Source organism: Acinonyx jubatus, chromosome D3 (assembly GCF_027475565.1).
Source record: "Acinonyx jubatus isolate Ajub_Pintada_27869175 chromosome D3, VMU_Ajub_asm_v1.0, whole genome shotgun sequence".
NCBI lineage: Eukaryota > Metazoa > Chordata > Mammalia > Carnivora > Felidae > Acinonyx > Acinonyx jubatus.
The window spans coordinates 56547347-56574976 of NC_069392.1; the positions used below are offsets into that span (position 1 = coordinate 56547347).

The 27630-nt window shown below is 35.8% G+C and overlaps 1 protein-coding gene across 10 annotated transcripts in view; it reads left to right on the forward strand.

Moving 5' to 3' along the window:
• KIAA1328 (KIAA1328 ortholog) overlaps positions 1–27630 on the forward strand; it is a 355545-nt gene that overhangs the window by 110464 nt on the left and 217451 nt on the right. For all 10 annotated transcript variants that reach the window (XM_053206692.1, XM_027068806.2, XM_027068807.2 and 7 more), the window contains one exon: positions 12293–12420. In XM_053206692.1, coding sequence (XP_053062667.1) covers positions 12293–12420 — 128 coding nt within the window. The remainder of the gene's footprint in view (positions 1–12292; positions 12421–27630) is intronic.

Genomic DNA, 27630 nt, shown 5'->3' on the forward strand with positions numbered 1-27630 from the left:
TCAATTTTCTGAAGACATCCTATTATAGTTAGATGTCTTACCTTAGTCCAGAAGAGGATATTTTCCATCCTCCCAGTGCAGACATGGGTGAATTGTTTTAGTAGACAGAGACTAACTGTAGAAAGTTTCTGCTTCCTAGTGGAACTGCTTAATATAGTAAAAACTATATAATGGAAATCATGGGCTTTAACTATTCTGTTCATTACTTTTAAATTTTATGATAGATCCAATTCTCTATTGTTAAGCATATATAGATAAAAACTTAGGTCTCAGAGATTGTTCTTTTAAATGTGGCCTCTTGGTTGATTTATTTAGTAGTCAATAGTGTTAAAATAGTTGAGTCAAAACCTAACTCCATGATTTTAATGACATTGTAAAACTTTTCTCCTTGAATGTTTTGAGCTACTTCTCTGTAACATTTCTGGAATGGAGGGTCAAGAAAATAATCTGGTTCTTTACCAGTGTTTAAAATATCATTCTGCTAAACAGTCCACATAAGCTCAATTATATTAGGAACCAGTGAAGTAAAGTTGTTCATAAAATGCTTTATTACCTTCAGTCTTTGCAGCATTTGCTGAGTTTAGATAATAAACCTGCACATAGAAGTTACTTAATTTTTCTCTGAGCAATAATTTACATTTGTGAGCAGTAGCCTCAGTCATTTTCAAAGAGGCCAGAAATGAGATATTCCTACTACTTTTTCCCATTTAACCTTAAAATGTTAGATATGATTCCATTCTATAAGAAATCTCCTTTTTCACTCTAGTTATGAATACTATTTTATGGACATTGTTTGGTTTTTACTTAGAATTATTATACTAGGTCATGTTTTCATCCTTCATGGAAAAGCGTATGCAACTGTGGCAAAAGTGCTGTCCCCCAAGGCCATAGAGAATGGTGTAGCAACAATTAGACTGAATTCAGAAACCATACTGCACACATAGGCTTAACAGTGTGCTTGGACAAGGTAAGAGGCTGAATATCTTTTTGAAAGTAGAAGAGAAAAATGTGGTTGTTTACTTTTCCCATGGACTCTTCCCCCAGTATAAATTTTCTAGCCCTACAGGTAATGTTTGCTAATTGTTATTACTTCAGCAGCCAGTCACAATAGAAATGGTATAGTGCTTAAAAATCTAGAATACTGCTTCCTTCTAAAGAAGAAAATGGGTTATTTCACTCTCCTATTTTATTTTCTATATACTTCTTTCCAAAACAAAAACAGTTGATCAAAAGAGAGGAAAAACACCCATCATATTCTAAAGATGGATTAAAGAGAAGAAGCAAAGGAGTCTGATAATGTGTTATATGCCTCAGTATAAAGGAGGAGAACAGGCTTCCTTCCCACTGATACCAAGGAAGAGGGAGGGGACTTAGATATGCATACTCAGAGTGGGGTCCCCAGATCAGCCATCAGGATCATTTGGAAGGAAGCTTATTAGAAACGTAGACAGAAGCTTGGGCCCTACCTCAGATCTACTGAATCAGTATCTGCTTTCTAGCAGAATTACAGGTGATTCCTATATACATTACTTTCTAGAACACACTGAGCTAGTGGTTCTATGACTTTACTCCAAATCCCAGCTCAATGGCAGAGTGACCTTAGGTAAATTGCTAACCATTCTGTGCAGCAAATTTATTTGTAAAATGAGAGTAATAATAGTATCTAATGGTTTTTTTTTTCCTTTCGAGGAGAACTAAGTACAATAATGTCTTTAAAGTACTTAGAAGTGCCCTGCCCCAAAGTACAGCCATGCACAGATGCTCTAATTCAGGTACCTATCCCTGGTAAGAAGCATTTAGTTCCGTGCTGGGTAATGCTGGTATCTGACTCTATACAAGAACTCCAATGAGGAATCTAAAGAGGTGAGAGATGACAAACACAAAACTTAGGAGAGCTAGAAGAGGAACTGTATGAGGAAAGTATAATGCCACTGGATTACTTAGTTTAGAGAAGAATAAGGGATCTCTTAAACTGAGTACATTTCTACTTGGAAATGAATGGTCTTACACAGCAGCATAAATAGTTCAAGTAAACAAATAGAAGAATATGAAGAAAGGGAAGTATCATGTATATTGAGACTGATAGTTTGTGGAAGGTTTTAATTTAATGACAAGAATGAAACTCTCCTGTTTGAAGATAGGAAACAGAATGAGACAAGTTCTTTCTAAGGAGTTTTTAATCTGTTCCTCGTGGCTGAGCTAGTAGACCCCACCCAGCTTGATGTTTAGCTCTGCTTCACAAAGCATTATACGTACAACTTCACTTATTGGCCTTTCAGAGTCTAGAAAACTTAGTGTGCAGTTTTCAGTGGTCTGTATTGTCAGGAATATACCCTCTCTAAAACTGGAAATTTTCAAGTGTTAAATCATTGTTGCCACAGTTCACCTTATAAATGGTTGGGGGAGGGGTGAGATAACAACCTTCTTTTTCTCCGATTCTAGACTGGTTCCTGTAACTCAAGAAAGGCTGAATGATTTAAAGCAGCCTTCCAAATGGTGAAAATACTTCTCCTTTGGGTCTGGCTGATACATGGAACCTTTAAACCAAAAATACATTTTTAAGCAAGTTAGAAGTAAGAGAAAATGCATGGCTTTCAATAGAAATGTTTTTGCAACCTTGTCTTTAATATCTACCATGAATGTAAATGTATATCATTAGAGTGTTACATGAACAGAAAATCATAAAGAAAGAAAAACTCTGGTCAATCTGGCACATTAATTGCCTGTTTTTTAGGATATCTGTATGTGAACTTTTAATTGTGAATACATGTCCTTGCTTTAAGGTTGGAGAAATAAACCTTGGGTCTCCATTGTGTGATTAGTTTCCTGAAAACCTCAGGGTCTGATGATCTGAGCAAAGACAGAATCTCAAGTGTCTTAGTGCCAAGTCTGTTGTGCCCCATCCTGTTTTGCAACTCTGCAGAAAATAAGGTAGAAACTGTGATGCTTCAAAAAGTCTAAAAAAGCTAGCTAATTACTCTAATTAGATCTCATTACATGTCTCCTGTTTTTGTTGCCATTGTTCAGAGTAAGTAGAATCCAGAAGAAACTGGGTGAAGCGTTTCTCTTTTTTTGTAAACGTCCAGAGTGTTGAGTTTTCCCGTTTGTTTTGGAGATATGTTCCTTTCCTCCAACAGATTAGTATCATCAGGAAATTGGAAAATACTGTGGTCTTGCACTGAATTTGCCATAAAATAATTAAAGGGAAAATTTCAGACTTGTATCAGTAGGTTGTACTCCAGCACAGATCACAACTTAATATAAGGGTGTAAAGTTATTGTCATGTGAAGTTCTTGTCTAGCTCTGCTAATCAATTCGTCTTGGTATCACTTTTTCTTTTACCAACAATCCATTTTTAATTGTATATATTATCATTGGGTACCAAACTAGTTATATAATTTGGACCTCTGTTTATCTCTGACAATGTATGTGTACTGTTTTTTGAAGGGGGGAGGGGTAGGAAATGATTGTGAGAAATATGACATGGTCAAAAGCCATTTGCTTCAAGGTGGGAAAATATTATGAAGTTAGAACAATTTAAAATTTTAATGAATCAGTATTTTTAGCCATCCTCTTGACTAATTTAAAGAATATATGGTCTATCTATAGTTTGTTTCAATTGCCAATCCAAAGCTAACCCGAAATTCAGTAGACACTCCTTTACTTTTATTCTTTTATTCATTTCTCTAACATTTTTGAAGTGCCTGCTGTGTACTAGAGAGATACCCAGATTAATATACTATTATTTCCAGGAACACATAGCCCACTTCAGGTGATAGTGATACAAAATAATTTTAGCAGTATGCTACTTACTATAATAAAGGTGCTTAACTCTGCTTAGGAATTCAAAGATGGAGGAAGAAATGACATAAGGGCAAATTTGAAAGGATAAACAGGAATTTTGTAGGTATAAGGATAGGCAAAACATTCTAAGTATGATACACGGTATGTGCTATCTTTATATGTATACATTATGCACTGTGTCGGTGTTCAGAGTGAAGGGCGTACCTGCTCTAGTGAACATCTTTGAGTTCCCATATTTCCTTGGGAGTCTTGTGACTGATGGATGGCATCAGAGTTGGAGCCTCACGGTCACTTGTTTTTATCTCAAAGTGGCCCTGAGTAAAACATCTCTTATTATCCAGAAGCTTCTCTCTTTGATGTGGAAAAATAACATAACTGTCATCCACCAAAACAGTGGGAGAAATGGTGAATAACCAAGCAGTGTCAAACTTGTGTTCTGGCAAGGGTCACCACCAGTAGCCTTCTCAGCCCTCTGTCTTTAACTGGCATGGCCTCTGCTGCTTCGGATACAGTCAACTGTATTGATTCTTCTTCCTTTGATTGATTATTGATTCCTCTTCCTTTGCCTGCCCTTTCTATGTTATTGTTACATTGGCCCTCTTCTCTCAGTTTGAAAATCTCTTTCTCCAAGTGGCTTTCCCTTGTTCCTCAGTCACTTGTTTCCTTAGGGCATGCTAGCAGAGCCTGACACAATGTTCTTGCCATTATTTCCATCATTCGTTATTGTATGTGCTTGACTACCTGCCTGCCTTGCTGGATGATAAGCTCCCTGCAGGAGACAGTGTTGCTGTTGTTCATCACTGTATGTCTAGCATCTGGCACAGTCTCAAATGCTAATGTACTCAGTAAATTGTGTTTATTCAGTAAATATTTGTTGAGTACCTATTATGTAGGCTAAGGAATTTGGCAATAAACACAACATGAATATTCCTGCTCTGTGGAGCTTTTTATTGAATGGGTGAAAGAATGAACAAATGAACGAATGAAGCTACACATTCCCTGGACAATGTTACACACTCTCGTGTTCAGTCACCACATATAAAGTGATTAACTCCCAAATTCTCTATTTCTACTGAGACCTCGTTTCTGAATTCCAGGCCCAGGATCCAAGTGTCATGTATTAGCCATCTTCAGTGAACGCTCCCCAGGCATCCCCACTCAGTGTGTCTAAAGTGTGCTTTCCCTTCTCCCAAACCTTTTCTTTACTGTGCACTCTGTGTCCTGGTAAAGGCAACTGTGCATCTGGTCATACATCTTGTCTTCCAGTTCATAAGCTGACAGTGTCTTAAATCTTCCTCAATACCCCAGTCCCCCTAATTTCCACCATTGTTCAATTCAGACCCCTTGTGTCTCTCATTTAGACTATTGTAGCAATTTTCTAATCAGTTGTTTTGATTCTGGTCTTAAGCTTCCCAATCCATCCTTCATATGCCTACCAAAGGTATCTTTATAAAACGCAAATTGATTTTAAGACATCCGTCAGTGAGTTGTACGGAAATAAAGTCTGGGGCACCTGGGTGACTCAGTTGGTTAAGCATTTGACTCTTGGTCTCAGTTCAAGTCATGATCTCACTGTTCCTGGGATTGAGCCCATGTCAGGCTCCTGCTTAGGATTCTCTCTCTCTCCCTCTCTCCCTGCTCCTCCCCCGTTCTTGCGCTCTCTCTCTCTCTCTCTCAAAAATAAATAAATAAACATTTAAAATTTTTTAAAAAAGAAATAAGGTCCAGCAACTTAGTGTAACATTCCTGATCTGGCCCCTGTTTGCCCCTACCACCTCGTCACACCTCCCTACCTATGACCAGTTTCCCATCCGTGCTGTACCACTTGCAGTTCCATTAGGGTGCATATCAGTTTCATTCTCCATGCCTTTGCTCCTGATGATCTTTCAGCTGACGGACTTCCCCCATCCTGCCTATCCAGTGCATCAGTATACTCCTTTTCCAAAATTCATTTCTGGGGTCACAGCTGCTCTGGAGTCTTTCCTGACTGTCCCTCTTCAGTGTTGTTAAAGTGAACACTTACCCCCACTTAAAAAAAAAATCTCCACTGTATCCTATGTTTAAATGCCTCTCCTAGAACATGGTAATCTTATTTATTTAAATCTCTTTCTCTAAGCCCCTTGATATCATATATATTTGACATATAACACTGTAAGGTGTACAACGTGATGATTTCATATACGTGTATATTGCAGAGTGATTACACCATAATGTTAGTTTGCACATCCATTACCTCCCTGTGTGTGTGTGTGTGTGTGTGTGTGTGTGAACATTTAAGATCTATTCTTATAGTAACTTTCAAGCATACAATATGTACCTATTGTTAACTATTGCTACCATGCTGTCCCTTAGGGTTCCCCAGAATTTATTCATCTTAAAACTGGAAGTTTATATCCTTTGACCACCACCATCATTTCCCCAAACCCTCAGCCATTAGCAACCACCAATCTACCCTCTGTTTTTATGAGTTCAGCTTTGTAGACCCCACATATAATTAAGAGAATATAGTATTTATCTTTCTCAGTCTGATTTTTTTCACTTAGCAGAGTGCCCTTAAGGTTCATCCATACTGTTGCCAATGGGAAGATTCTTTTCTTTTTTAAAGCTAAATAATATTCCTGTGTGTGTTTGTGTGTGTTACATTTTTAACTCCCATCTTTTGACAGACACTTAGGTTGCTTCCATGTCTTGGCTGTTGTAAATAATGCTGCAATGAACATAGGGGTGTACATATCCCTTCATGATAGTGATTTCATTTCCTTCAGATATGTACCCAGAAATAGGATTGCTAAACCATATAGTAGTCTAGTTTTAGATTTTTGAGGAACTTCCATACTGTTTTTCATAGTGGCTGTACCAATTTACATTCCCATCAGCAGTGTACCAGGATTCCCTTTTCTCTACATCCTTGCCAGCACTTTTTATCTCTTGTGCCCTTGATCTCTTTTCAGAAAATCTATTGAATGTATGCTCTGTGTGCTGCACTATGCTAAGCGCTTTTCATTTATTAGCTTATTTTATAGTCATAGTTGCCCTGTAAGGTGAGGTAGGAATCATCATCTCCAGATGAGGATGTCAGAGAAGTTACTCATCCAGAGGCACATTATTACTGAATACCAGAATTAAGATTTCAGCCAAGAATGTTGGGTGACACCTAAGCCTGCGCGCTAATCACTCTACATTACTGCCTTCATTACATGACTGGAAGAAAACTCGACAGGCTTTTAAAAAGTGATCTTTTACTACCTTTCATATGCCTATCTTTGGTTCAAGGGATGGGTTTCTGTTGGTGTATCATCAGATCATACTAACAGTTTATCATCTGATTTAATGACACGGATACACGTAGTTAGAGCTCTCGGGAGTCTGACCTAATGCTACCAGTTCTGCTTATCCCCAGATAATTTATGGTGGAAGTAGGAAGACAAGAAGAGACTAGCTAATAGTAGAAAGAAGACACAAAAAAATACAACCAAAAACAAGTTTTTGCAACTATTTATTATGGCAATTTTCAAATATATAGAAAAGTTGATAGAATAAAGCAAAGAACCACCATATATATGCTACCTAGATTGCATAGTTTACATTTTGCTCTATTTGCTGTGTCCTCTCACATATTTGCTTTTATTTTTGTTACATATTTACATAAGTATATATGTATATAATTATAGATATAAATAAATGTATTTTCTTACATATATAAACATTTATTCACTTATTTTTTTCCTTGAGCCAAGTGTCATATGTCACCCTAAATACTTCACATTCATCTCCTAAGATTAAGAACATTTCTCTTTATAAACCACATTATGATATTTAATAAAATTAGCAGTAATTCCATAAGATCAACTTTTGAGTCAATATTCCAGTTTCTCTAGTTGTCCCGAGAATGTCTTTTATAGCTATTTTTCTCCTTGAGCAAGGGTCCAATCGTGGTCCAATCATGGTCCATGGGTTGCGTTTCTTTGGGTCTTCAATCTCTTAAACTAGGATAGACCTCTGACCCCTCTCTCCCTCCATGACATGAACTTTTTGACGAGTTCAGGCCAAGTGCTTTGCAAAATCTCCCACACTGTCTGATTTGTTTCTTTGTGCTGTAATTTAGCTTGTTCTTTTACTCTAATTTCTGTGAAATGGGAGTTAGGTTTACATGTTTTATTAAATGCAAGTAAAGCATTTGGCAAGAATATCTCATAGGTAAGTTGCCTACTTTATACATTAGGGGGTATATAATTACTGGGTTTTTCTTTTCACTGTTAGTGATCTTAAATTCAATTTGGGAAATGACTACCAGGTTTTGCCATTTAAAGGTACATTTTCTTCTTTGCTCTAAGTAACTAATCTTGACACTTTATGCATATCTTATTTATTAATCTTTCACTTACTGGTTTCAGTCTCCATTGATGATTCTTGCCTGGATTTGTTATTTCATTGGGGGTTATAAAATGGCAATTTAAAAAATTTGACCATTCCTTTAAATAGTTAGCTAGGATTCTTCTATAAAGATGGGCTTTACTTTTTGTTCCCCTTTCACTCTTTGTCGTTTTGAAGTATCACCATGAACTGGTAAATATTTACTCAATTTGCTATTAGAGTCACTCCTTCCAGTGCTCAAATTGTCCTAAATTTGACTGAGAGTCTCCTTCAGGGTTGCTTTTATTCATTTGGCAACCCCCTCCCCCCCATCTACTTCTCTTTGCACACTTTTTTGCATTAGAGCATAGCTTACTTTGTACTTTCCATATGCCAGAATGGGAATCAGCCATTTTTCCAAGGAGTCTTTGTTCAAAAAATAGAGAATTTTTTTTTTTTTTAGTTTAATGATTCTCCCTTTTCTCCTCCCATAGAGACCTTCCGTCACTGAGTTCTGTATTAAATCAGGATTACTAAGTACCAGATCCCAGTATCCCAAATATCCAAGGCAAGGGTGAGATGGGGTAAGAGGGTAGTCTTTGCTATGCCAGATGAAATCTTCCAGCTCAAGGCGATCACTTTCTACTTTGGCAGCATACTAACAATATATCCTGTCTCTGGTCAGGAGACTCACATGATTTTTTTTTTTTCTTTCTCCCTATATCCCTATTCATTCTGCTTTGACCTTTACTTTTATTTTTCTGAATTAATGCATTTTGAAGTTAAGGCTTTAAGCTTTGCAAAATGACCATTTTCCACAGCCATTTTGGCTAATTAATGTTTAGGTTTTAATATGATCTTGCTTGATATTACTTTATACTTATTTATGTTATCTTATGAAGATTTCTTTCTTTAATGAGGTTGTGACGACTGCCGTTCCTTTCAGTTCTTGAATGGTGGTTGGTCAGATTACCTGTGTGTTAGATTCCTGTCATGGTTGGATGTACACCTTCCCTTAGATTGGATTTTGTACATATGTTGCATTCTTTTCTGTCATTTGGCCAGGATTGAGTTAAATGTGTCTTTTTTTTTCCTCACTATACTCCCTCCCTCAGATCAGTGAAGAAAGCATTTTACCCACATTTTCCTTACATAAATCTCTCTCTCCAGATGGAGGGTTGAAGTCTCATTGTGTTAGGGAGGAAGGAAAATTACTGTGTTTCCTGGATGTACATTTTGGATTTTCCAGGAAAAGGGGAGCATTGCAAAATCTGGTGAATCAAGACAGATATAAAAAAATTGATAAAGATAGGACTGCCTGTTTTTATATTCTGCCGAATAGCGTGTGTTTAAATGAATTTGCCTATAATTTGTCTTCAAATGCTGACATTTACCTCTTAGGCTGTATAATTGTGCTGGCTTTCTCCAGAGTACAATTCATATTCTGCATCCAGGCTAATACGTCCACCTACTATAAACATTACTGCCTATGGTAACAACCAGTATCAAACATTCTTTTTATATACGTCATAGCTGGCAGGGACTCTTGGGACCACCACACATCATTCTCGCCTTTTGAAGCTTACTGCTAAAAAGCATGGCAATGTAAAAACCAGCCTGGTCTGACATATAGTGACTTTGAAATGATATTAGCTTATTTAAAACACTTCATTCTATCGTTACTGTTTTTAAGATACTGAGGATTCAATAAGCTCTTCTAATTAATGTATTCTTTAAGCTTAGTAACCTATCCTTTTATTATGAACCGTTCCCCTTCTATAAAACATCTGTGGCTCCTTTCTTTTTGTTAAAGGTTAATAATGAGAATAATGAAGCAATTGGTTATTTATGCAGTCATGATTGGCAAAAGTTATTAGAGCAAGAACCTGCCCTGAGGCAATGATTAGGTTATGAAAATGTTAAGGAATACTGAAACCAGTCACCATTTTTGACATTTACGAAATACTATTCCCACCCTTAATCATGATGACCAGTTGTAAAAGTATTTATATAGGATAATCTTATTGGACAGTAATTTTTATACCAACAGCATACATAATTAAGTGAGGGGGGAGATTCGGAAATGATCTGAGAGAAAAGTGGGCCTGGGGAGGAAATGAGAAGGAATAGAACTTTCTCTTGGATAGAGCTGTCTCCCATACACCTGATCTATGCAGTTAGGTGACTTTTCTACTTTAGGGTTTTCGTCTTGAGCACTTTGCAAGTTCGAGGAGCTGTGGGAGAGGGTACCCCTGGTTAGATTGCTATGTTCTCCATATTGGACTGTGAAAAATGTAGAGAAGTATATGGGCAGAAAATTTCCTGATGACTTTTATTAATGAAACATTGAGTTAACTGACATTATAGAAAAACAAGACAAAAATCTAATATAATTCCTTTATGTTTGATATGGTTAGAACTTTCTTCCTAAATTAGGCAGTAATTAGAAGTGTTATCACTTCTACTCTGCATTTTTTGTAGCAGTTTTATTGAGATATAACTCACATACAATAAAATTTACCCATTTGAAGAGTGTGATTCAGTGGTTTTGAGAATATTCCCAAAGCTATGCAACCACAACTATCTAATTCCAGATCATGTTCATTACCTACCCACCTCCTGCCCCCCTGCCGAAATGATACCCATTAGTACTTGTTCCCTATTTCCCTCCCCCAGCTGCTGGCACACACTAATAATGTACTTTCTCTCTGTATGGGTCTGAAGTAATTTTTCAGAAAATTGTGGAGTACGGGAAGTGAACATGGATGAATGTAACTTTTATTTGTGATCCCGTGTACTTAGAACTGAGTATTCTTTCCCCTAGTTCATTAGAGTAGGTATTTAAAATAATTAACAAAAAAAACACCACAGCGGCGTTATATAAATAAAATCATACGTGTGGCCGTTTGTGTCTGGTTTTGTGAGCATAATGTATTCAAGACTCATCCATATTATAGCATATAGCAATACTTTATTTCTTTTTATGGCTGAGTAGTATACTGTGTATAGATATACCACATTTAGTTTATCCATTTATCACTTGGTGACATTTGGGTTGTTTTTACTTTTTCACTGTTATGAAGAATGTTACTCTGAATATTCATGTACGAGTTTTTGTGTGGACATATATTTTTTATTCTCTTGGGATTATTGCTAAGAATGGAATTGCTGAGTCTTGTAACTCAATGTCTAACTTTTGGGAGCACTGAATATGCTCAATGTCTAACTTTTGGGAGCACAAAATATTATTATTTCCAAAGCAACAGTGTCGTGTCACATTCCCCTTGGCTATATAGGAGGGTTGTAATTTTTCTATATTTTTATCAAAGCTTTTCGTTGTTAGTCTTTTTGATTATAGCCATCCTAGTAGATGCAAAGTGGCATCTCATATTGTGGTCTTGATCTGCATTTTCCAAATGTTTAATGATGTTGGGCATATTTTCTTGTGCTGCTTGGACATATGTATATTTTCTTTTGAGAAATGTCTATTCAAGTTCATTGCTCATGTTTAACTAGGTTAGATATTTCCTTACTGTTGAATCATACAAGGTCTTTATGTATTCTGAATACCAGTCCCTTATCATCTGTATGATTTGCAAATATTTTCTCTCAACCTGGAGGTTGTTTTTTTAATTTCCTAATAGTTTCCTTTGAAGCAAAAGTTGTTCTGTGTGTATGCTTTTTCAAAAATTTAAGTCCAATTTATTTATTTATTCTGTGTTTTCTGTGCTTTCAGGTGACCATTGCCTAATCCAAGGTCATAAAGATTTACTTTCGTGAGTTTTACCATTTTAGCTCTTATATTTAGATCAATGATCCATATCCAGTTAGTTTTTGTGTATGGGGTGAGATAGGAGTCTAACTTCCTTCTTTTGCATGTTTTTCATTCAAATTTAAAGATTTGAGAGAGAAATTTCTCCTCAAATAGGATGACCATTGCTACTCTCTTTGTGAATTATTGTTTTCATTATTTTTTTTTTTTGGTGGATATATGTACTGTGTTGGTCTACTTGCACTCTCACCAAATATGGTTGCATTTTTGGCTCTCTTTTGTTTACTGGAATCTGAAAAGCAGCACTGATAGATGCAGTTTGAACCAGTTTATTCGTTTTTTTCCCTTAATTTGCAATCTCACCTCTTCAGCTACAATATAGAGAATGCCAAGAACTTCTCAGTCTCTATCAGAAATACCTATCAGAACAGCAGGAGAAGCTCACCATGTCCCTCTCAGAACTTGGTGCTGCTGGAATGCAGGAACCACAGGTAAGCAGCTTTATTCTTACCTTTTCTTGTCTTGAATGGATCAGCAAGATGTCATAAGTCATTTGCCTTTATTGTATCGAGTCCCAGTATATACCGTTGTCTTAAAACATGCAAATATAGCATGGGATTGAGTTAGTGTCCTTTACTTCTTTTTTGTTTTTTCACCTCCTGTTCCTGGGGCCCAGAGGTCAGGAATGGTTACTTGAAGCAGGCTGTGGGTCAGTGAGAAGCTCCTAGTTATATGAAAGTACAGCAGGAATAGTAAATAAAACCCCATTGCTCTGTTGCTTAATGAAGATCAGGTGGGCTGTTACGCATTGTCCTTACAGAAAACACTAATGAACCTTTCCTAACTCATGTTTACGTTTTTAGAATAACAGAAGTGACTTGGTGACTCATAAAATCTTAAATTGTAGAAAATTGAAATATTTTGTATGATTTCATGTTTGTATGTATGCATAAATCACATAAATATAGATGAGACTTTATATATAAACATCTATATATACATATATACATATCCTCAAATGGTGTATATTGTGTAATTAAATGACTTTTCAGAACCCTACCAGTTGTGATGCGAAACAAGCTCTCAGCCTCTCGCCAGTGATACTTGTTGTCTTTTCATATCCAAGTGAGTTTAAACCTTCAAGTGAAGAGGACAATAAATCTTACACACTGAAACATCGCAGAAAAAACTGCAGTAGGGTCCAGGCCATTGCTATTAAGTATTAAAGGCTGGGTAATGTGCTAACATGTTACCTTCCCCTTTGAATACTATCAGATCCGGTGAATGGTTTCTTACAACCCTTTTAAGGAACATCATTGCTGGTCAGCCTAGAGACAGTGATCTCAGATAGGTTCGGAACTGGACCAAGAATTTGCAGCAATGTGGATGGAATCATGCAGGGGAAAGGAATGAAAAGAACAAAAACAAACAAATAAAAATACTTACAGAGAGGGAGGCAAACCATAAGAGACTCTTAAATACAGAGAACAAACTGAGGATTGATGGGGTGGGAGGCAGAGGGGCAGGGAAAATGGATGATGGGCATTGAGGAGGGCACTTGTTGGGATGAGCACTGGGTGTTGTATGTAAGCAATGAATCATGGGAATCTACTCCCGAAGCCAAGAGCACACCATATACACTGTATGCTGGCTAACTGGATGATAAAATATATATACAAAAAAAATTGGGGTCAAGAAAATTTCAGTTATGAACTTAAGTTTAGACATATGGAAAGGTTAAAATAATATAATAGTAATAACTTGCTGGAATGTTGTGTAGCTCAAACTTTCGGCATATCCTTTTTTTTGAAGTCACATTTATAAGAAATGGCCTTGCTCGGCTGGCTCAGTCAGTAGAGCATTGATCTTGGGATTGTGAGTTTGAACCCCACACTGGGCCTAGAGATTTACTAAAAACAGATAAATAAACTTAAAAAAAAAGGAAATGGCCAAAGTATGAATGGTTTATTTGTATTCTAATTTGAAATATTTTCTTTTGCTCTGTTTTCTAAAAAACCTACAGTGTAAAATGAGGCAGAGGAAAGTGGCAGCTAATCTTGATATCTGGATCCTATCTGGAAAATCCTATCTGGATTTTCCCTGCCACTTGGAAAACAGGGCAGACAGGATTTTTTGTTTGTTTGTTTGTTTGTTTCTTAGCGGGCAGGGGAGAGGGGCAGAGGAAGAGAGAGAGAGAGACAGAGAGAGAGAGGAGACAAGAGAGAGAGAGAGAGAGAGAGAGAAAGAATCATAAGCAGGCTCCACTCATGGTGTGGAGCTGGCAGGATGGGTGATCCCAGAGCCCTGGGATCAGGACCAAAGCCTAAATCAAGAGTCTGACACTCTGCCTGCTCAACCCACTGAGCCACCCAGGCATCCAGGGAAGGCAGTTTTAAAGGTGGTCCTTGTCTATTGTTTTTGGGTGGGCTAGAGAAAATTGTAGCATAAAGTATCAGATTTCTGACCTTTGCTTTTGTATTTCCACTCCTTCCTGCTGCATGGCATAGTGTCAGGGGCCACAAAAGTGAAGGGCAACCTATTTGGCAGGCGTATTAGAGGGGAGGGAAGGTTTTTTAATTAGCAGTTTAGAGTCTTAGGACCTTAAGGAAATAGACTGAGTTTAAGGTCTTAGGACCTTGAGGAAATAGACTGAGAGTGAAGAAATAGTCACTAGAGGGCTCTAAAGACATGTATGGGGCTCTAAAGACTTCTAGATAAGGAGGGCTCACTCTTTTTATCTACTTCTGAAATTGGGGGAAAATAAAACTTTCTTAGGTATTACTGTTCTAGTGTTTTATGTTTATGCTAGTGATTCTTGGAGGTTTCACTAGAGACCCATCATAATTAACACTGACTCTCTAACCTTAACTTTGAGGAACAAAACTGAAAAAAATCACTAATACTAGAATGAAGATGTTGGCCAAGTATTTACAGAGAGCATCCTAAAAAGAGAAATTTTGACTTTTCATTTAGACTTACTCATGGGAAAATTTTAAAACCATGTTTTCTGGAAGTGCCTGGTAGTTAAGTCATTATGTCTTATATGCAACGAAAATGAAATTGAGGCCACTTATAGGCTCTGCCATTTGACTTTAGAGAGGAAATAAGTTTCTTTTTGGATGCTGAGTAGAGATTATCATCTTGCTTCTTATGGTATCTGCTTTGTTCTTTGTGATAGGCTTCTCTTACCTGAACGAAGGTAAACACTTTGTCATTCCCTCTCATGGGAATTGGGTAACTTTGGTCAACAGTTTTATTTTCTGTCAGGAGGGGCGTCATTGTGATGACTCTGAGCCTGAATGAAGATGTGGTAAAGTTAAATGTCCCCTTGATGTGCTCACAAATAGGCTTTGCTCATCTTTATCACAGCACCTTTCTTGTTCTTTTGTAATCATTGTTTAGTTACCCTTCTCCTTCATCAGGCTTTTAAAAAAAAAACAGGCATCCTATTGGATTGGTCTTTATATATTCAGAACCTATCACAGCATTTGGTTTAACATTTAATTTTTATTTAACAAATACCTATATGGTACATATTGGGTGCCAGTTCTCAGCTCAGAACACATAGTAAGTCATGTAGCCCTCATAATAAACCAGTGAAATGAGCCCCACTTTACAGAGGAAGAAGCTCAGACTCATTCAGAGAAGAGAATGATGACTTACCAGGTCAGGCAGGTGACAAGTTGGCAAATCAAGGTGTGAACCTAACTAGTCTGAATCCATAGTTTCTTGAAGAAAGACAAGAAAAACTTGAGATACCTAAAAAAAAAAAAAATGTTGAAAATTCCCTTTAGATGCCCCTGTTTCCATGATTAAATCTTGTTTGTTTTTTTTTCTAATGTTTATTTATTTTTGAGAGAGAGTGCTGGGGGTGGGGGAGAAGCAGAGAGAGAGAGAGGGAGACACAGAATCTGAAGCAGGCTCCAGGCTCCAAGCTGTTAGCACAGAGCCCAACACAGGGCTTGAACTCACGAACTGTGAGATCCTGACCTGAGCCGAAGTCAGACACTTAACCCACTGAGCCACCCAGGTGCCCCTGACATTCGTTTTTTTAATATCAGAGCACTAATATACTAGAAATGGTAGGAAACTCTTTATTTGCTTTTACTGTGAACAGCCACAATATCAGGGAAACATTAAATTTTATTTGTTCTGAAAATAAGGGTTTTTTTTTTATTTAGCTAATCTCCAGATTTTGTGATGGAGATGGCAGAAGTTCATTTTGCATGAGGCATTTACTTGACTTTAAGAGACTTATTCTGTTTCTTCTTTCATTGTTTGCCATCTGGCTCAGGTTGCATATTATAGGTTTTGCTTATAGTTTTATTAAATCCACAGTTCTCAGAAGAATGCCCTAGCTTGTGATTTTCTTCATTGATTTCTACCATTTCCTTGAAAAGAGATTACTCCATTTACAAGGTGACTTTTTCCCTTGTTTTTCCCTCATTCTCTTTCTTGCTGTGCCTCAAAGATGAATTTTCTAATTCATTCAGCCTGGATTCATTATGGATTCTAGAAATGTTTTTCACTTGCTCTGTTGAGATTAAGATATTTCACTGATGTGTGTCCGTTATTCCATTTCCCTATCTTAAGAAATAATACTTACCCACAATATAACCTTGGTCTTGGATGTGGAAGGATCTAGTAACCATAGTTTTGACCAATGTACATTTTAGAATATAGCTTTTCTTACCACAATTGAGTGTTTGACAGGCTCTACCATTTTTGAAGTGTTACATAGCAGTATTTCTAAAGTATTCTTTAAAGTAAGAGAAAGCCTAGGCAGCATTTTGAGTAGCTTCTCCCACTGTCATTCAAAAGTGTTGGTATGCAAGCCTACCTTACTATTTTTTTTTTACCTCTCCTTTTTTTTTGTCAAAAATATATAAAAAGGAAGATTTGGTATCTTTTTGAGATTTCCCCTTTTCAATAAAATGGATAAACTCATCATTACTTTTCAGCCAAGGGCAATAGATATTAATGAATCTCTGCTGATCTGATCTGGTAAAAGGCCTTTTATAGAAACTTTTCCATTTTGTCCATGATGACTTATTCCATGTTTCTTAGTTTGAATCTGGGTCGTGTACTAAACAGAATTTGAAATATATGAAAGATAAATCATTACTGAGTACATGTTTAATGTTTTTTGGTAGTTCCTATTGTTGTCAATATAGTTTTGTTAAAAGAGTTTTTGTTGTGCATAGGGCATAGAACTACTTCCTGTTCTGTGATTATTTTCAGGCATTTTTTGTTTGTTTCTTTAGGTGCAGTGTTTTTTATGCATATTTTACACACCTGAACTTTTGAACACTGGCACAATATATCATTTAGTCTTATGTAATGAATAGTAAGCAGAAGTGTTGTCTTTAAATGAGGATAAAAGTATTATTTTTATGGTGCATAAATCCTTAACAAGAAAGAAAAAATCTAGCAGATATTCTGAGATTCAAGTGACTACAGAATCAAGAGATCCTAGAATAGTACCTAGAGCTGTGCTTTTCAGAGCCATATTAAGACCATTTCAAAATGTCTGGGTGTCTTGCTGGTAAATTCAGTGTGCTTCTAGAGCTGCTTCCCAGATCCACCTTAACAGTAGTAACCTTAAGTCAAGAAATAATGCTCATCAATAAAATATATACTTTTAATAGCCAAGGAAAAATATAAGAAATGCTACCCTTGACAGGTAGGTGAACTTCATAAATTTCTATTATTATATGTTGCAAAGAATCTCTCTTCGAGGGGAATTAATATTAAAGTGTGGTCCAATGGTATGAATCATAATGATAATGAAGGTCTCAAGTCCAGGCAAACTTTGTTGACTGCATATGGCCTACTGTGCATGAATTTTGAATCCTAAGATGACTGTGCCTATTGAATTTTGGTGCCACTGTGAACAATATTTTACTTTTCAGTATGTTTTGCCCATTATTTATTATGGTCTTTTTATTATTTATTCAGACAACTATACAAATTATTATAGACCATTTCCTACCATTTTGAGAGGAGAGATCAGTCTTTATATACTCCATTGAAAGTCCTGCATACCTAAATCAGATCTTCAAATCAGGCTAAATTGAATAATAATAAATAATTACTTGGTGATATACTATAAGTCTCTTAAACACTGAAAACCAAATCAACATGAAAGACATATATTTACTATTGTGTTAATTTTTTCAAATCAAATTGCTTTATAATTGGTACTGAGTATACAGTCTTTCACATACTTGGATATTACACAATTAGTTTCAAACCAGGAAGTCTATTTTTCAGTGCAATCTAGACATTAATACTTGGCTATTAACTTGAATAAATAGGCTTTCTACTGGTAGCTTATAGATTCAAAATTAAATCTCAAAAGTACTTAAACTGATAATGTAGTATTAAAAATGTTAAACTTTGTATGTTCTCTATATTAGATATGATTGGGATACATGGTCAAAATATGCTGAACAACTTAGGTTTATGATCAATCTTTTTGGAATCAATTTTTACTTTGTATCTGACTTTTTGACATTATTTCTCAGTCCTACATCTCAGAAGTCTATTTAATTTCTTTCAAGTGGCTCTAAGACTGTGCTAGCTGTCATAGGGCATGTAATAGGAAAGAGAATCTAATACTAAACAGATTGTCTCATTACTATATGATTCCACTTATATGAAGTGTTTAAAATAGCCAAATTCTTGGGGTGCCTGAGTGGCTTAGTCGGTTAAGTGTCCAACTCTTGGTTTTGGTTCAGGTCATAATCTTGTGGTTCGTGGAATCAAGCTTTGCATTGGACTCCACGCTCAGTGTGGAGCCTGCTTGGGAATCCCTCTCTCTCTCTGTCTCTCTTTCAAAAATAAACTTTAAAATAAAAAAATCAAACTATTGTAAACAGAAAGTAGAAGAATGGATGCGCTGGGGGGTGAGGTGGGGAGAAGGGGAGTTAGTTTTCAATGGATACGGAGTTTTACTTTTCCAACATGAAAAGGTTCCAGAGTTCTGTTTTACAACAGTGTATATGATAAACACTAGTGTATTGTACCCTTAGAAATGGTTAAGATGGTTAAATTTTGTTTGTGGTTTGACTACAATTAAACATAGATTGTCTCAGCCCAAGTTTGAATGAATTTTTACTCATGGAACAGAAAGTCTTGATCTGCAACCAGTTCCATTGACTGCAGAATAGAAGCAGACAGAGTAGTAGTACTTGATTTTGCAGAGTTAGCATCAACACGTTCAGATACGACGTCTAAGTGCAGGAGAGAGGCAACTGGGTCACATTTTATTACTACACTGATAATCAGTCTACTATCTATCTGCACTCTGCCAGAGCTAGGCTTTTGTTCAAAGGACCAAGGTACCAGCTGGAAGAAATCCTAAATACCCTTTCCCCCATTTTGGATGGAAATACTGACATTTATATATCAAATGTTACTGACAAAGATATTTGACACACCCTCCAGGTAAACAGATAATACTTCAAAAAGTATAGTATTTGGCTGTCCTTCTATTTATGGACTCAGACCTTCGCATAACTTATCTTCCTGCACGTGCCTGTTAACTAAGCTATATTTCAAACACCCTGCTGCCTGATTTTTATAGTTTTTTATTATTCAGTGAACATTAAATTATTTCTTCCCTTGTTAACTTTTTAGTTGAACCCTTGCTAACCTGTTTTCTGCTTCTTTCAAATTAATGTGATTTTGAGCCTTAGTACATTATTTGATTGGTTAATCTTGTCATTATAGTAATAACATTCATTATCTGATTGAAATGTTAAGACTCATGTCAATGTGTAAAGATTAACTTTCTCATATCAAAAAAAAAAGTGGAACAGATAGGTAAAGGTGGAATTATTGATTTGGCAGATGTCTGTTGAATGCCTATGTGCTTACTGTTTTGAGTGTTCTGGGTATAGATCCTGCCCTCATGCATCATATAATCTCAAAAGACAATTTAACAAGGAAAAGGAAATTAAAATTTCAGAAAATAACAAGGCTATGTGATAGAGTGGATAGGGCATACATGGATGAGGCCTTTGAGAATATTATAATATAAAAAGAAAAATAGAGGTACAACATGCTTGTTGAAAGAATAAAACTCAGTAAGAGGAAAGGCACATAAACAGGCCATGAGAACAGTTTATGAGACCAGCTTGGCATCTCCAAATAATGATTAATGCATAAGTATGAGAAAACTTAATGTGTCGGGAAAAAGAACCACCAAAAGAGGAAAAATCCTTGGAACTTACTGCATAAGGCTGTGAATTGATATTGTTTCTACCAGCCAAAATGACATCAGTACTCAGGAGGGTATTTTCTCAGTAGAGGGCAAAAGTAGCCCTAGACTAAAGGATGCTGTGGTTTTCCCTAAAAAAAACTGAAAAACAATATTTGGCAGGACATATTTCCAAGTTAACTGCACAGAAAATAAAGCATAAAGCGTATTTATCACTCAAGAATAAATACCAAAATATCCAGCAACCAAAAAGTTAAAATTCACAATGCTTAACCTCCAGTCAAAAATTACTGAAAAAAACAACAACAATTACCAGTCCTATAACAGGGGAAATATAACCCCAGGTGAGACAAAATCCACAAAAACCAACCCAGAAATGACACAGATTATACAATTAATAGACAACAACCCTAAGGTTATTTTTACTGTATTGCAACACATATTTTCAAGAAGTTAAGGAAACATGAGCTTGTTAACTAGAAGCAATACATATTGTTAAAGTCTTAAATCAGACTTGTAGAGACTAACTGCAATGAAAAATAAACGGGAAGGCATTAACAGGGAATTTAACATTGCAGAGGAAAAGATTAGTAAAATAAGGACACAGTAATGGAAACTACTGAGAATTAAACAGAGATAGAAGAAGAAGAACAAGAAGAACAAGAACAAGAAGAACAAGAACAAGAAGAACAAGAACAAGAACAAGAAGAACAAGAAGAAGAGACTGAAAGAAAAGGAACAGAGGCTAAGTTAGCTGTAGAACTTCAGACAGCCAAATATATGTGTAATTGAGTTCCCAAATGGGCTCCGGGAGAGGGGCAGAGTAGAAAAGAAATATTTGAACAAACAATGACCCCCAATTTTTCCAGTATTATGAAAACTATAAACCCACAGATCCAAGAGGATCAGTCAATTAAAAGCACAAAATAGATGGAGAAGACTCTATGAAGTCACATCATAATCAAATTACTTAAAACCAAACCAGTGATAAAGAAAAATTCTTAAAAGCAGTAAGAGGAAAAAAAACATGGCACATAAAGAGAAAGATGAAAATGAAAGCAGTTTTTGTTTGTTCGTTTGTTTGTTTGTTTGTTTTTGGTCAAATAATACAAACCAGAAGACAGTGGAATGAAATCTTGAAATTACTCAAAGAAAAAAAATTGTCATTAGAATTCTATACTGAACAAAAAGTATCTTTCAAAACTGAAGGTGAAATAAAGACTTTTTGGACAATGAAAGCTCAAAAAAAGTCTTCATCCACAAACCTGCATTACATGAAATGTTAAAAGAAGTCTTTCAAACCACAAGAAATAATATTAGATAGAAATATAGATTTATATAAAATAATGAATCCTAGAAATGCTAATTATGTGAGTAAATATAAATAACATTCTTTGTATTATTAAGGGTAAGTTTGTATAAGAATTCTTTGTTTTATTATGTTTAAGGGTAAAATATATATTTTTAAGAAAGGTAATATACCATGGAGTTTATAATATGTAGAAGCAAAATGTGTAACAGTAGTACAAAGACTAGGTGAGGATAATTAACATACTCTTGGAAGGTTTCTTATACAATATCTGTAAAGACAAATATCCTTTCAAAGTAGACTATGATAAGTTAAAGGTACTTGCTATAAACTAAATTAGTCCCAAAAATAATATGACAAAAAATTATAGCTATTAACAGAGTAGATTGAATGGAATAAAAAAAAGTAATCCAAAAGGAGTCAGAAGAAGAGGGAAAAGGGAACAAAAAATCTAAGGGACAAATAGGAAACAAATAGCAAAATTAAAAGTAAAAAGTTGGGGAAAAAAGGTGTACCATACTAATATTAATAAAAAGAAAGTTGCACTCACTAAGTTAATATCAAATGATTTACATTTCAGAGCAAAGAATATTTCAGAAAAAAGGTCATTTCATAATGCTAAATTATTCAATTCATCAAGGCAATATAATAATACTAAATGTTCATGTACTTAATAACAGTTTCAAAATATGTGAAGCAAAAAATGATAAAACTGCAAGGAGAAATGGATACATTGACAATTTTAGTCAGATATTTTATATGCTTCTTTCAATAATTGGTAGAACAATTTAGCAGAAAATTATTAAAGGATGTAAAGAACAAATTACATTAGCCAATTTGATGTGACTTTTAAAGAAAACACCCAATAGTCTAATGCAGTTTTTTCCAGTATACACAGATGTTTGATAAGATAATTTGTATTCTGCATCATAGAACAAGTCACAATAAGTTTAAAATAATTCAATTTATTCAGGGTACTTCTGTGACCACAATGGGATTAAATTAGAAATTCACAACAGAAATTTGTCTCTGATATCACCAAGTATTTGTAAACTAAATGACAAATGTCTAAATAACCCATGGGTCCTAGAAGAAATAAAAGGAGAATTATAATGTATATTGAATCAAAGTGAAAACACAAATATCAAAATTTGTGGGATACAGATAAAGCAGTACTTAGAAGCATATAAGATTGTCTATATCAGAAAAAAAACGTTTCAAATAAATTATCTCAGCTTCTGCCTTAAGAAAGTACAAAAGAGAAACTAAGTCCAAAGTAAGCAGAAAATAAAAAAGTGAAGCAGAAATCAAGGAAATAGAAAACTAAAAAGACAGAAAGTCATTGAAACCAAAACATGGTTCTTTGAGAAGATCCATACAGTTGGTAAACCTCTAAGCAGACTGGTCAAGAAAAAAAAAAAGAGAGAAGCCACCAATTATCAAAATTGAGAATGGAATATATAGCATTACTACAGTTTCTACAGATGTTGAAAGGAAAACAAGGTCGTTTAATGGACATCTTTATGTTGGTAAATTTGCCAATTCATATAAAGGACAAATTCCTTGAAAAACACAAACTACCAAAGTTTACTTAACTAGAAATAGATAACCTGTATAGCCTTATAATAGTAATTGATTTGAGGCTAAAGTCTTCCCACAAATAAAACATTAGGCTCAGATGACCTCACTGGTAAATGCTACCAAATGTTACTATTCATTTAAGAAATAAATACTATGAAAAGAAAACTACAGGGCAATATATCTGATGGACATAGATGCAGAAATCCTCAGCAAAATATCAGCAAATTGAATTCAACAATACATTAAAATTATCATTCACCATGATCAAGTGGGATTTATTCCAGGGATACAAGGGTAGTTCAGGTTTGCAAATCCATGTGATAGATTAACAAGAGGAAGTTTAAAAAGCATCTGACAAAATACAACATCCATTCATGATAAAAACTCAAGAAAGTGGGTTTAGAAGGAACATACCTCAACATAATAAAGGCCATATATAAAAACATAGGAACAATACTTTTATTCAGCACAATACTGGAAGTCCTAGCTGGAGTGGTCAGACAAGAAAAAGAAAAGGCATTCAAATTGGTAAGAAAGAAGTAAAATTGTCACTATTTCCAGATGACATGCTGAATATAGAAAACCCTAAAGACTCCATTAAAAAAAAACAAACAAACAATTAGAACTAATAAGTGATTTCAGTAAAGTTGTAAGATACAAAAGTAATATACAGAAATCTGTTGTGTTTCTATGCACTAATAAAATATAAGAAAGAAAAATTAAGAAAACAATCTCATTGTCATTTACAATCACACCAAAAAGAATAAAATACCTAGGGATACATTCAACCAAGGAGGTGAAACACCCACACTCTGAAAACTGTAAGACATTGATGACAGAAACTGAAGTTGATACAAACAAATGGAAAAATATACTATGCTCATGGATTGGAAGAATTAATACTGTTAAAATGTTTCTACTACCAAAATCAATCTACAGATTCAATGCAGTCCCTATCAAAATTCCAACAACATTTTTCACAATACTAAAATTTGTATGAAACCACAAAAGACCTTGAATAGCCAATGTAATCTTGAGAAAGAAGAGCAAAGCTGGCATTATCACAATCTCAGATAGCAAGATAGGCTACAAAGCTCTAATAATCAAAACAGTATGGTACTGGCACACATAGATCAGTGGAACAGGATAGGGAAATATACCCATGCTTATGGTCAATTAATCTATGACAAAGCAAGAATATACAATGTGGGAAAAGTCTTTTCAATAAATGGGGCTGAGAAAACTGGACAGCTACATGCAAAAGAATGAAGACTTTCTTACACCGTACACAAAAATAAACTCAAAATGGATTAAAGACCTATGTGAGACCTAAAACCGTAAATCTCCTTAAAGAATACGTAGGCAATAATTTCTCGGACATTGGTCTTAGCAACGTATTTGTCTCAGGCAAGGGAAACAAAAGCAAAAATAAACTACTGGGCCTACAAAAATAAAAAGCTTTTGCACAGCAAAGGGAACCATCAGCAAACAAAAAGGCAGCCTACTGAATGAGAGAAGATATTTGCAATGATAAGGGATTAATATCCAAGATATGTAAGGAATTTATGCAACTCAACATTAAAAAAAATCCAATTGAAAAATAGGCAGAGGACCTGAATAGATATTTTTTCAAAGAACACGTACAAGTGGCCAACAGGTACATGAAAGGATGCTCAATATCACAAATCATCAGGGAATTACAAATCAAAACCACAATGAGATATCTATGTAACACCAGCCAGAATGATGTCAAAAAGACAAAAAATAACAAGTATTGGTAGGATGTGGAGGAAAAAGAACCTTTGTGCACTGTTGGTGGGAATGTAAATTGATGCAGTCACTCTGGAAAACAGTATGGATTTTCTTCAAAGAATTAAAAATAGAAATACCATATGATCCAATAATTCCTCTACTGAGTATTTACCCAAAGAAAATGAAAACACTAGTTCAAAAAGATCTATGCACCCCTCTTTATTGCAGCATTGTTTACAATAGTCAAGATATGGAAGCAACCCAAATGTCCATAGATACACAGATGGGCAAAGAAGATGTGGTACACACACACACAATGGAATATTACTTAGCCATAAAAAAGAATGAGATCTTGCCATTTGGATCTATAGGATATTATGTTAAGTGAAATAAGTCAGAAAGAGACAAATACTATATGATTTCACTTACATATAGAATCTAACAAAACAAACAAAAGAACAACAACAAAAAGTACTCCTTTTTAATGTTTATTTATTTTTGAGGGAGAGCACACATGAGAGTGGTGGAGGTAAAAAGAGAGAGGGAGTCAGAGGATTTGAAATGGGCTCTGCAATGACAGCAGAGAGCCTGGTACGGGGCTCCAACTCATGAACCGCGAGATCATGACCTGTGCAGAAGTCAGATGCCTAACTGACTGAGCCACCCAGGTGCCTCCCAAAATATTCTTAAATACAAAGAATAAACTGGTGATTGCCAGAGGCAAAGTGAGAGGGGGTGAGCTAAATAAGTAAAAGGAATTAAGCGGTATAAACTTCTAGTTATAAATAATTCATGGAAATGAAAAGTACAGCATAGGGAATATGGTTAATATTGTAATAATGTAATAATGTTGTATGATGATAGGTGGCGCCTACACTTACTATGATGAGCACTGAGTAATGTAAAGAATTATAGGGGCTCCTAGGTGGCTCAGTTGGTTAAGCATCCAACTTTGGCTTAGGTCATGATCTTGCAGTTCATGATTTCGAGCTCTGCATTGGGCTCTGTGCTGACAGCTCAAAGCTTGGAGCCTGCTTCAGATTCTGTGTCTCCCTCTCTCTCTCTGACCCTCCCCTGCTTACATTCTATCACTCTCTCAAAAATAAACACACACAAAAAAAAGAATTACAAAATTACTGCGTTGTTATCTCTGATAAGTATATGCTTGTCAAAAGAACGTCAAATTACTTGAGGCAACAAATGATAGAACTGTAAGGAGAAATAGATGAAACACTAAGCTACAGATTGAATGTTGGTGTACTTCCAAAATTCGCAAGTTGAAACTGATCCTCAATGTGATATTATTTGGAGATGAGGCCTTTTTTTTTTTCAATATGTGAAGTTTATTGTCAAATTGATTTCCATACGACACCAAAAGGTTCCCTCCTCAGTGCTCATCCCAAAAGGTTCCCTCCTCAATACCCATCACCCACCCTCCCCTCCCTCCCACCCCCCATCAACCCTGTTTGTTCTCAGTTTTTAAGAGTCTCTTATGCTTTTGCTCTCTCTCACTCTAACCTTTTTCTTTTTCCTTCCCCTCCCCCATGGGTTTCTGTTAAGTTTCTCAGGATCCACATAAGAGTGAAAACATATGGTATCTGTCTTTCTCTGTATGGCTTATTTCACTTAGCATGACACTCTCCAGTTCCATCCATGTTGCTACAAAGGGCCATATTTCATTCTTTTTCATTGCCATGTAGTACTCCATTGTATATATAAACCACAATTTCTTTATCCATTCGTCAGTTGATGGCCATTTAGGCTCTTTCCATAATTTGGCTATTGTTGAGAGTGCTGCTATAAACATTGGGGTACAAGTGCCCCTATGCATCAGTACTCCTGTATCCCTAGGGTAAATTCCTAGCAGTGCTATTGCTGGGTCATAGGGTAGGTCTATTTTTAATTTTTTGAGAAACCTCCACACTGTTTTCCAGAGTGGCTGCACCAGTTTGCATTCCCACCAATAGTGCAAGAGGGTTCCCGTTTCTCCACATCCTCTCCAGCATCTATAGTCTCCTGATTTGTTCATTTTGGCCACTCTGACTGGCGTGAGGTGATATCTGAGTGTGGTTTTGATTTGTATTTCCCTGATGAGGAGCGACGTTGAGCATCTTTTCATGTGCCTGTTGGCCATCCGGATGTCTTCTTTAGAGAAGTGTCTATTCATGTTTTCTGCCCATTTCTTCACTGGGTTATTTGTTTTTCGGGTGTGGAGTTTGGTGAGCTCTTTATAGATTTTGGATACTAGCCCTTTGTCTGATATGTCATTTGCAAATATCTTTTCCCATTCCATTGGTTGCCTTTTAGTTTTGTTGGTTGTTTCCTTTGCTGTGCAGAAGCTTTTTATCTTCATAAGGTCCCAGTAGTTCATTTTTGCTTTTAATTCCCTTGCTTTTGGGGATGTGTCAAGTAAGAAATTGCTACGGCTGAGGTCAGAGAGGTCTTTTCCTGCTTTCTCCTCTAGGGTTTTGATGGTTTCCTGTCTCACATTCAGGTCCTTTATCCATTTTGAGTTTGTTTTTGTGAATGGTGTGAGAAAGTGGTCTAGTTTCAATCTTCTGCATGTTGCTGTCCAGTTCTCTGAGCACCAATTGTTAAAGAGACTGTCTTTTTTTCCATTGGATGTTCTTTCCTGCTTTGTCAAAGATTAGTTGGCCATACTTTTGTGGGTCTACTTCTGGGGTTTCTATTCTATTCCATTGGTCTATGTGTCTGTTTTTGTGCCAATACCATGATGTCTTGATGATTACAGCTTTGTAGTAGAGGCTAAAGTCTGGGATTGTGATGCATCCTGCTTTGGTCTTCTTCAAAATTACTTTGGCTATTCGGGGCCTT